General features: G+C 35.2%; 2 protein-coding genes across 2 annotated transcripts; both read left to right on the plus strand.

The window, feature by feature from the left end:
- Positions 1-225: 225 nt before the first annotated feature.
- LOC142231088 (uncharacterized) lies at positions 226-5,208 on the plus strand. Its single transcript, XM_075301707.1, has 2 exons — positions 226-597; positions 685-5,208. The coding sequence occupies exons 1-2, from the start codon at positions 391-393 to the stop codon at positions 5,206-5,208; spliced, it is 4,731 nt and encodes a 1,576-aa protein (XP_075157822.1). The 5' UTR covers positions 226-390.
- A 138-nt stretch (positions 5,209-5,346) lies between these two features.
- On the plus strand, positions 5,347-6,720 carry LOC142231089 (uncharacterized). Its single transcript, XM_075301708.1, has 2 exons — positions 5,347-6,277; positions 6,662-6,720. Exons 1-2 carry the CDS (start codon positions 5,347-5,349, stop codon positions 6,718-6,720), a joined length of 990 nt encoding a protein of 329 aa, XP_075157823.1.
- The last annotated feature ends 5,611 nt before the right edge of the window (positions 6,721-12,331 follow it).

A 12,331-nucleotide genomic window follows, 5' to 3' on the forward strand; every position in this document is an offset into this window, starting at 1 on the left:
GTCATTCTAGTTAATACTCATTTTTTCACATCGATAAAAAATTAAAGACTTATTCTAAATTCCTTTAAGTAAAAATAAGAATTCATAAACGATTTGGAATTTAATGTTAAAGCGTTCGATTATAATAAACTCCTACTGTAAAGCACAAGTGTACGTATATAAAAAAATCATATGAAATATAACTGTAAATATAAATGAATTATTTAAATAAATTTACAGATTTTAGCTATCTGAATTTACAAGCTGAAAATACGCTTTCGTTTTCTTTAATAATCGTCGCCTCAACATAACTAAAATACTTGGAGTTTATTTATAACTCAAATTTGAATACCTTATCGGGCTGAAAACACGTTGGTTAATTGCGTTACGTAACCACAAGACTGCGCCACCATGCCACACTGTGACAAATTGGATATCTTGGTTACTGAAAGGGGATTAGGTGATAACTCAGCACCTATTACACCATCAACTGCGCAACACTCATCCACTTTAAACACCTCCACCGCCGGGGACAACATTGAAGACGGACAAAACTTGCCTACAGATGATCACCCAAAAATAAATGCCAACCCAGCTGCACCCAAGAAAAAGGTTAAGGTAAGAAAAACATCATCCTCTACACCCCTTCGCATGCATTCTGCTTTGACACGAGTCCCAATTAAACGCACTCGTCGTACAATCAAGCTCGCCAGAATAAATTCTACTGACAAGGAACATCACGTTAGTTGGCTCGCCCCTACATCTCCAAAATCAACTCCACAATGTCCACCGACGTCTCTTCCCAGCTCTCAAGTACACTCGGAACCATTGCAGATTCAAGACCAAATAAATAAAATGTCTTCACTCTCCATTCAAAGCTCCACGAACAAAACGATTAATCCCAATATATTTTCGACCTCTTCCACTCAAGGTGTGTTCGTTCCGAGTACTTCCAGTTCAGCCGTACATGGAATACAAAACAATCAACAGCCAGGTAGGCAACCTTCAACTGTTTTATCACATACTGGTGTGAATTTAATGAATTCAGCCTGCGCTGGAAAAGACTTCCATAACAACCAAAATTTGTTCAGCGGTACTTCATCGGGTATGAATCAAAGAAGAGTGTCGCCTATTAGCTCAAACTCATTATTCGGCAGTTCTTGTCTGAACAATGCTCAACACAACCAGCCTACCGCAAATAACAATTCTCTACATATTCCCGTTTTCAACCTTCCCTTCACCCAATCTTCTCATTCTATTGCATGCCCACCTTCTCAAGCACTTCCACACCTCTCTTCAGCTTCGTTTTTGTATAACAATACTACTGCTTCTAACTTCCACTCGCAGTTGCACAATCATAGCGGGTATTATAATCAACACCCTTCAGACCCCTTTACGTCTTATAGCACCATGCCATCTTCAATTGCTGCACCATCGTATAGTAACTCAACAGTCGATTTGACATTATCCAATTCGCAAATAGCAGCACGTCAAGTCATTAGCAAAGATTTGCCGGTATTTAATGGCAATCCTGAGGAATGGCCCGTTTTTATTACAAATTATGTTCAGTCAACTGAAAGATGTGGTTTCACAGAACAAGAAAACTTAATACGTTTACAGAAGAGTTTAAAAGGACAAGCTTTGGAAGCCGTGAGGGGAAATTTAATGGTACCCGGTACTGTAAAATATGCTGTGGAAACTCTACGAATGTTATATGGTAGACCGGAGATAATTCACCACACTCTTCAAAAAAAACTCAAAGAGCATCCAGTGGTACGTAAAGAGAAATTGGAGACTCTCATTCATTTCGCTCTCGCTGTTCAAAACTACCGTACAACTATGCAGGCTATGGGTCTCTCAGAGTATTTGAATGATCCAATGCTCTTAAATGAATTAGTAGACAAATTGCCGAGTGACTTAAAATTGGATTGGGGGAGACATCGTTTCGCTTCGCCTCGAGCAGACATCGCTGTATTCGATGGGTGGCTGTTTAGCTTAGCGGCTTGCGCATCCCATGTGACGTCATTTGTGTCAACGTGTTATGATGAATGTAAAAAGCATACAAAAGAGCGCATAAATTTGCATGACGTCACTTTTCACAATAAAGGGAATACTATTACAACAACAGCATGCTGCAAGTGTGCCCAAAATCATCGATTAGCAGAGTGTCCAGAATTTTTGTTGTTTACTGTTAACGAAAGGTGGAACTTCATAAAAGAAAATAATCTTTGCGTGCGATGCTTCAAGAAACACTCAGTGCGACGTTGTTATTCGAAGAAACTATGCGGAGTGGACAAATGCACGAAACCGCATAACCCTTTACTACATAAAAGTAATTCGGGCGAAATTACAAACAAAACGAGTGAACCGTCAGAGCAAAATTTAAATTTAAATTCTTCTGTTTTGTTCCATGCAAGAGAAAATAAAACGCTATTTCGTTATGTCCCTGTAACTATTTATGGAAAGTCACAATCATTAAATACATTTGCCCTAATCGATGAGGGCTCGTCGTGTACACTTATCGAAAATGAACTGGCCATGCAGTTAGAATTAAGTGGGCCCAAAGAGGAGTTGTGCTTGCAATGGACGGGTGACATAACGCAAATAGATGACAGTTCAAGAATAGTTTCTCTGAAAATATCGTCACAATCAGAACAAGGGAACAAAATGGAAATGCGAAATGTGAGAACTATTGCAAATCTTGGATTGCCTATACAAACCCTCAAAAAGAAAGATATTGAGTGTTGTGAACATTTGGCGAATTTACCGATTATGCCATATACGTCGGCTAAAGCAAGAATACTTATCGGAATCGATAATGCAAAGCTCTGTGTTCCCCTAGAAATTCGTGAAGGAACAAATAATGAATTAATTGCAACACGAAGTCGTATTGGTTGGGGGGTATATGGGCGGCCTCCAGCTGATATGTTTCCAATACATAGAGTGATGCACGTATGCCCTAGTGCTGTTAATAATCGCTTGGATGATTTATTGCAACACTACTTTTCTTTAGATTCAGTGGGCATAAGCATGAGTAAAGACGTTCTCAGATCAAAAGGTGATGCGCGTGCGATAAAAATTATGGAATCAAAAACTAAATATATACAGAAAGAAAAAATATGGGAGACAGGTTTGCTATGGAAATATGACAACATAAATCTTCCTGATTCGTATTCCATGGCCTGCAGAAGATTGTTTTGCCTTGAGGCTAAAATGAACAAAAATCCCGAATTAAAATCATTTCTGTTAGAAACGCTACACGGATATAAAGAAAAGGGGTACATAAGGAAATTGGAAGAAAATGAAATTTCTTCAGGTGGGAAGTCATGGTATATACCAATATTTACTGTTACTAATAAGAACAAAAACAAGAAGCGCATTGTGTGGGACGCGGCAGCATCGGTCGAAAACACTTCGTTAAATACAATGCTATTGAAAGGGCCAGATCTATTAAACAATTTATTGGGTATTTTACTACGGTTTCGAGAGAGACCAATTGCTATTTCGGGTGACATTCGTGAAATGTTTCACCAAATTCGTATTGCAAAAGAAGATCAGCAGGCTCAGCAATTTTTATGGCGCAGTGGAAATAACAAGGATAAAATAGATGTATACGTAATGACAGTCATGACCTTCGGAGCTTCTTGTTCTCCTTCCTTAGCTAATTTCATAAAAAACAAGAATGCTGAGCGCTTGGCCTGTCAACATCCAAAGGCTGTTCATTCAATTTTAAATAATATGTTTGTGGACGATTGGCTACAAAGTTTAAACTCGGAAGAAGAGATGATACAAATAGCGAAAACTGTTCGATATATACACGAAGAGGGGGGATTTGAAATGCGCAATTGGCTTTCGAATTCGGCAAAAGTTTTAAATGCGCTAAAAGAGACCACAACGCATATGAAAAAGTCCATCGAAGATCCAGAGGGGAAATTCGAAAAGGTTTTAGGCATGTGGTGGATGCCAACAAACGATGAGTTGACATTTATTGGGAAATTTGATGCTGACGTGTTTAATGAAGACATAGTACCAACGAAAAGGAGCGTTTTACGTGTTATAATGTCTATTTTTGATCCCTTAGGTCTTCTGGGTCACTATGTTGTACATGCGAAAATTATTATGCAGGAAATTTGGAGATCAGGGGTGAATTGGGACGAACCGCTTTGCGATAAGGAATGTGAAAAGTGGCGAACATGGGTTAGTCTTTTGCCTAGTCTGACAAATATTCGAATACCAAGATGTCATGGTCATTCATCAAATGTTCAAATTCACACATTCGTGGACGCAAGCGTCGATGCTTACGCAGCGGCTGTTTATTTGAGAGTTGAATTGGAAGGCAATGTGAAGTGTAGCCTCATCGCATCTAAAACCAGGGTTGCCCCTTTAAAGCCTATTTCGATACCAAAATTGGAATTGATGGCTGCCGTAATTGGATTGCGACTTTCGAATTTTATCACTAGAGAAATGTCGATAGAAATCCATCGGAAAGTATTTTGGTCCGATTCCAAAGATGTCTTATACTGGATTAGGTCAGATGCAAGAAAATTCCAGCAGTTTGTGGCTGTACGTGTGGGAGAAATTTTGGAAGGCTCACTCATCAACCAGTGGAGATGGGTTCCATCTGCTCAAAATGTGGCTGATGAAGGAACGAAATGGAACAATATGCCTAATCTAAGGTCTGACTCAAGATGGTTCACAGGCCCGCCCTTTTTGTATTTTAATGAATCAGAATGGCCAATTTCAGATCTATCTTACACTCCTCATGAGAACACAGAAGTAAATTGTCATATAAAATCTAGAAAATCTGAGTTTCCCCTGTTCAATTTAGTTCCAGATCCAAACAGAATAAGTAAATGGGAAATACTTCGCCTCAGCCAAAATTTAGTTTTTAAATTCATCATTTTGATAATGGGTAAACGGGCCTTCAAAGATGAAATTAAGCCATTCACTAAACAAGAAGGAATATATATGTCCGAGCTGTTCATATTTAAAGCCTGTCAAGAACAAGCATACCCTGAAGAAACTTCAGATCTGAAATTAAAAAAGAATTTAAAGCCAAGTAGCCCTTTGTTTAAATGCTCGCCCTATTTAGACCAAATGGGAATTTTACGTGTTAATGGGCGAATAAATGCAGTTTTAAATGTTCCAACAGACATGAAAAGACCCATAATTCTTCCAAAAAACCACAGAACCACATTTTTATTACTGGACTTTTACCATCGCAAATAGCATCATCACCATAATGAGGTCATTGTTAACGAAATCCGACAACGCTTTTGGATACAAGGATTACGAGCCATTGTTCGCAAAATATCGAAAAATTGTCAATACTGCAAAAATAAAAATGCAAGGCCTATTCCTCCAAAAATGAGCGAACTTCCCATAGAAAGACTTTCACCGTTTACGCCACCATTCTATTTTACAGGAGTTGATTATTTCGGCCCTTTTGAAGTGGTTATCGGAAGACGCAGAGAAAAACGATGGGGTGTTTTGTTCACCTGTATGACAGTCCGTGCAGTACATTTAGAAATATCTCCTTCATTAACTACTGATTCATTCTTACTTGTGTTGAAGCAGTTCATATGTCGTCGTGGAGTACCACGTCGTATCGTGTCAGACAATGCAACCAACTTTCGTGGGGCAAGTCGGGTATTGGAAAAAGAAATCGAAAAAATATCCACATGTGAACTTCAAAGAGAATACCCAAACATTGAGTGGCTATTCATTCCACCCTCTTCGCCACATATGGGAGGTTCGTGGGAAAGAATGATACGTTCGGTGAAATCGATTTTGATGGACATTTTACCAGCTGCCGGACTCCGCGAAGAAGTTCTCCGATCATCATTAGCAGATGTAGAAAATATTCTTAACTCACGGCCACTAACGTATGTTCCACTCGACTCTTGGGAAAGCGAAGCGTTAACACCAAACCACCTTTTAATTGGATCATCCAGTGGAATAAGAGAGCGAGTAAATGTAGATCGCAATGGTTCGGCATTAAGTAAAATGTTCAGAACATCCAGTGCTATAGCTGATACCTTTTGGAAGCGATGGGTGAGAGAGGTTCTTCCATGCTTAACCAGACGTACGAAATGGCATGGAGAAGTTGAGAGTACAATAAATGTCAATGATATTGTTATAATTGTTGACGAGAGGACCAAGCGAAATACATGGACGAAGGGTGTTGTGATTGATGTTCACAGAGGCAAAGATGGAGTGGTGAGAAGTGCAGTGGTTAAAACGGAAAATGGCATAGTCACTCGTCCAACGGTAAAATTGGCAAAACTAGATGTGGAAAGTAAACCCTGAGCTGAAGCACAAAGTTTACGGGGGGGATCATGTTGCGGTGCAAAACTCTACATCACTAGTTTAGCATGTCAATTATGACAGTCATATTTCACGCTTTACAACACTTGGGAACTGTCAACAAGACATGTAGAAAATCGCTCTTTTTGAATTGAGAGTCATTCTAGTTAATACTCATTTTTTCACATCGATAAAAAATTAAAGACTTATTCTAAATTCCTTTAAGTAAAAATAAGAATTCATAAACGATTTGGAATTTAATGTTAAAGCGTTCGATTATAATAAACTCCTACTGTAAAGCACAAGTGTACGTATATAAAAAAATCATATGAAATATAACTGTAAATATAAATGAATTATTTAAATAAATTTACAGATTTTAGCTATCTGAATTTACAAGCTGAAAATACGCTTTCGTTTTCCATAAAAGATTAGAGTAAGCCAAGTTTGAGTAAGATCGCTTAATAAATAAGGTTTTTATGGCCAAATTTGGGAAAATCGGGCTATACATATATATATGGCAGCTGTATCTAAATCTGAACCGATTTGGATAAAATTTTGCAGACTTAGAGTGTACTGTGTGGAAAATTTGATGACGATCGGTTTGTAAAAAAGCGCAACGTGACTCCATTTGTCGAAATCGGGCGATACATATATATGAGAGCTAGGGAGCCACCATGGTGCAATGGTTAGCATGCCCGCCTTGCATATACAAGGTCGTGGGTTCATTTCCTGATTCGACCGACCACCAAAAAGTTTTTAAACGGTGGATTATCCCACCTCAGTAATGCTGGTTTCAAATCTTCTCTAAGTGGTTTCACTGCAATGTGGAACGCCGTTCGGACTCGGCTATAAAAAGGAGGTCCCTTATCATTGAGCCTAACATGGAATCGGGCAGCACTCAGTGATAAGAGAGAAGTTCACCAATGTGGTATCACAATGGGCTGAATAGTCTAAGTGACCCTGATACATCGGGCTGCCACCTAACCTAACCTATATATGAGAGCTATATCTAAATTTTATCCGATTTCTTCCAAATTCAATAGCGTTCGACATTGTGCCCAAAAAAACACACTGTACCAAATTTCATCCAAATCGGTTAATAATTGCGACCGTAATCTTATGAACAACAAATACATGGACATACGGACGGACGGACACCAAGAGCTTGATCGTCTCAGGAGGTGATTCTGAGTCGATCGGTCCTTATTTTATGGGGTCTAAAATCAATATTTCTGGTAGGCACATTTTTAGGCAGATCAAATTTATTATACCCTGACCATTATGGGTTTTCGGTTTGGCATAAATTAGGATTTATGTTCTTTTAAAGAAAATATTTCGTAAGAAAGGAGAATTTCGTTCCGGAGAAACGTATATTTTTTATTTGGGTGAAGTTGGCATACAAGTCGCAATTCGCAACGATTGAAACCATTGAGAATACTGCAACAGCGGGAAATCTTTTATACGCGCTCCCACACTGAAAAAGAAGTATTGTCGTGAGACCAAAGATTTCATGTCCTTAAAATATGTCCTTAAAAACGTTTTTTACTTGAAAGGTAGTATAATTTCTACATGAAGTCGAGTTTTAATTTGACAATGGCGTTAAAGCGTTTTTAAAGGACTTTGAGAGCACATGAGAAAATAGCTGAAATAAATTAAAAAATGTCACCTAGAAATTTAAAAGAGATTTGTGTCTTAAGTGTATGCTTACTTGAATTCTCCTCTTATTTGGCTCAGAATCAATACCAAACACGTTAGTGTATAGACAAAATGATTGGATCCGGATACGCATTTTTCAGTGCAATAGCTTGCTGTTCATAATATCATTTTATTGAAATAACTTTAAGTGCATCTAATTTTCTTTAAATCATCTGAGTTAATTTTTTGCTTTCTATTCCCATTTGTATAGAATCAATTGGCTATGGATGAATTACAATCCACTAGCAACCAAACCAAACCACCGTCTACATCAAAAGAAGTACCTGTAAGATGAATTCCATTGTGCGAAGAAGTGAGCCGAGCGAAACCATTCATATATGAAATGCAACCTTAGCAACAAAAGACCCACACATTCAAGTGCAATTGTTATACTGTTCATTCTCATCGTTGACTACCCTACTACATGGAAAGTTCACAAAGGTTGTTTGCTCTAGACCATTGGATTAGGGAGAAAGAAACCAGATGAGTGTCCTCTAAGGGTACAACAGATTTAGTATGAGAAGTTAGAAAAAAACCAAGTGAGTAAAGTCGGGCGGGTCCGACTATATCATACCCTAAGTCATCCATACTGAATTAGTAAACATTAGAATTGTTATGGGGTATCATTGAAATTGATTTGGGAGATACTGTTATTTCCATATTTAATTTAAGGGGTACACATTTGAGGGCGCTTTATCTCAATCTGAACCGAAACGCCTGATATTAGGACCTATACATGATTTTACACCAACAGAGTTAGTGGGCTACAAATATTGAGTCCATTTGTAAAAAAAAGGAACTTGCTAAAGTAGTGGATGCTTATGGCGACAAATTTGTGAAAATCGGGAAATATATTTATCTAAGAGCTATATGTAAATCTGAATAAGATCGTCTAATACAACTAAATTTGAAATTTGAGTACCATTGGTTAGTATTATTTATGACCAAATTTATGAAAATCGGGCGATACATGTATGTGAGCAATATCTAAATCTGAATCGATTTGGATGATATTTTGCAGGTTTAGGTGATACTAAAGAAGATTAATTTGTTTCAGCTTCGAGCTCACTTGAAGGGTGGTGAACTAGATTAATTTAATTAATGTGACGAGAATCGTTAAGAAAAGCAGAGCAATGTGACCCCATTTGTCTAATTCGGAGCTATATCTAAATTTGATCCGATTTTGACTAAAATTAACACGCACAGTTAGAATGTTAATTTCATTATATCTGTAAAATTTAATGTAAATCGGAGTATAATTTGTCCTCTGGATAATATTTTCAGGTTTGACGAGGGTCACATTCAAATATAAGAAATTTGAAGAAGATCGCTTGTTAAACACGTCGATTATAACCAAGTTGCTAATAAATATATGTATATGACCGCTTTATCTAAATGTAAAGCGTTTTTTTTCCAAAATCAATCGGGACCGTATTTGAGCCGAAGTAAACTTAAACTGCGACCTGTACTTTAGGGACAAAAATACACCAAGAGATAGACAGACGCATATCGCAAACTCAAATCAGAATTTATTTCTAAGACGATTGGTATACTACTAAACGATGGGTCTCAGACACTCGAGCCAAAAATAATCTACCAAAAGTTGGAGAACATTTTGCAAAAAAAAAACAACAACAAAATTTTATGTTTTTAGCAAATTTTGTCAACATTTTATTTCCACAGAAAATTTTATCAAAAATAGAAAATTTGTCGAAATTTTATTCCTATAGAAAATTTTGTTAAAAATTTTACATCCAATAGATGTTTTAAAATTTAATTTTTGTATAAAGTATTGTCAAAATTATATTTCTACAAAAAATTTGTCAAAATTTAAATTCTATTGAAAATTTTGTCAAAAATTTATTTCTATAGAAAATTTTTATCAAAATGTTATTTCCATAGAAAAATTGTCAAAAATGTATTTCCATAGAAAATTTTGTCAAAATTTTATTTCTATAGAATTTGTTTTTTTTTTTGTTCAATTTTATTTCGTATTTTTGAGTATTGTTGACCTATTATATATTTATGATTATTCTGTTTATTAATTTTGTTCGGCTTGGGGTCATACAAACAATCGAGTATTGATTTGTTTTAAGTCACCGTATACTTGCAAAACGAACAGCACCACACGAACTCACATACAAAATCCCAGAAGATGGTTAGTGGCAACTAACTGAAATAAATAAATATCAAAACTAATCAATAATCGATTGTTTCTATAACCTCAAGCCGAACAAAATTAATAATCAGAATAAAATTTCATTTCTATAGAAATTTTGTCAAAATTTTATTTCTATAGAAATTTTGTCAAAATTTTATTTCTATAGAAATTTTGTCAAAATTTTATTTCTGTAGGAAATTTTGTCAAAATTTTATTTCTATAGGAAATTTCTTCATAATTTTATTACTACTAAAAATAATTTTATTACTTCCCAGCAAAAAAAGCGGCGCCAAAAAAGTAATGAAAATGTTCTTTTTGGATCCGGAAGTGGTGCAAAATTGACATAGAAGCGATGAATTTAACATGGGCTTGTCATAGGACGGAAGTCCTCCATTTCAACAGCCGGTGCACTGAATTTGGATCACTTCTTTAGGTGTGATCCGAATTCAATGTTTTGGATGTAAATTAAAAAATTCTGTGATATTTTGTCAAATAAATAATTTTTATAAATTTTTATAATTTTTAATGGATTCTAACGCTGGTCTGAAACGTTTGATCTCAAATATTTTCAAAAATTCACAATTTTTTCAGGTTAGCTTTAGCATTGTTTCGACAATATTTAAATAATTTGTGCCATTTTATGAATTCTTAAACTGTTTTTAACCAATTTGAAACAAAAAAAGTCAAAATTACCCATTAGAAATATAAAAAATGCATGTTATAAAAAATTGAATGAAAAGAAAAGTAGTTAAAATAAAGAACATCATTGGGAGTACATCTTCTGGAAGTGCTTTTAAAGTTGTGGTTTTGGAAGAACTTCCAAATTTTTTTGCTGGGTTATGACAAAATTTTATTTCTATAGGGAATTATGTCAAAAATGTAATTTTGAAAAAAATTATTTCTCTAGAAAATTTTGACAAAATTTTATTTCTATAGAAAATTTTTACAAAATTTTATTTCTATATTTTGAAAAAAATTATTTCTCTAGAAAATTTGGACAAAATTTTATTTATATAGAAAATTTTGTCAAAATTTATTTCTATTAAAACTTTGGATAAAATTTTATTTCTAAAGGATTTTTATTTCAATTTTATTTCTATAGAAAATTTTGACAAAATTTTATTTTTATAGAAAATGTTGTCAAAATTTTATTTCTGTGTGATTTTTTTTAAATTTTATTTGTATTGAAATTTTTTTAAAAATTTTATTTATATAGAAAATTTTATCACATTTTATTTCTATAAGAAATTTTGTCAAAATTATATTTCTGTAAGAACTTTTTTCAAAATTTTATTTCTATAGAAAATTTTTGAAATACCTCTTAGTTGGAGAGGAATATTTTGTAAAATCTACCAAAACATAAAAAAATTCTATAAATCTGCCAAATAGTAACAAATTTAAAATGTTTGGTAGAATTCTATCAACGGTGGCAACCGTTGTCTCAGACTGTCCTATCTTGGTGTTACATAAAAATGAACAAACCTATTATACCCTGTACCAAAATAGTGGTGAAGAGTATAAAAACCAGGTGCAAAAACGAAACGGAGAGCATAAAATATGAAGTTCTCTACTCCAGTGACATTATGAAATGGTCGTGCATCCGGTCTATTCCTTTGGCCGCGAACAATACAAGCAATTGTGAATAGTAATAGAGTTTTATTGTTAATTGCGGCGCCTGGAATTATAAAAAGAAAGAATGCTTAATGAACAAAGGGCAGATGTACGACTAAAACAATCTGGAGAAGGGAAAAAACGAAAAAGTTCTTTTCAGTAGTTCAAATTGTTTGATTACGGATTTTCTTTTCGTTAGGGTGAGTGAGTTTTACCACAAATATCGCGCACAAATCTAAAGTGGATATCCGAATATGGGTGATAATATTAATTAGTTCCACAATAAGCTGATTCCCAGCAAGGGCCGATAGCACAGATGGAGAGTCTCGGTAGATCTAGCTATACCTTTTGTGATAAATGTTGATTCTATTACAGGTTGTGAAAACTATTTCATAAAGACTAACTTAAAAAATGCTTTTCTGGCTAATTACATCTACCCTCACATCTTTTTCAGTTCCACAAGTTTTTTAGTTCTCAGCTATAAATATACATAGACCCCATATAAACCGGGAGATGTGCGTGAAGATAAATTGTAAATTTAATAAGCCGAGACACAAACCAGGTAGTTTTTGCCTG

Source organism: Haematobia irritans, chromosome 3 (genome assembly GCF_050003625.1).
Source record: "Haematobia irritans isolate KBUSLIRL chromosome 3, ASM5000362v1, whole genome shotgun sequence".
In the NCBI taxonomy this organism is placed as follows: domain Eukaryota; kingdom Metazoa; phylum Arthropoda; class Insecta; order Diptera; family Muscidae; genus Haematobia; species Haematobia irritans.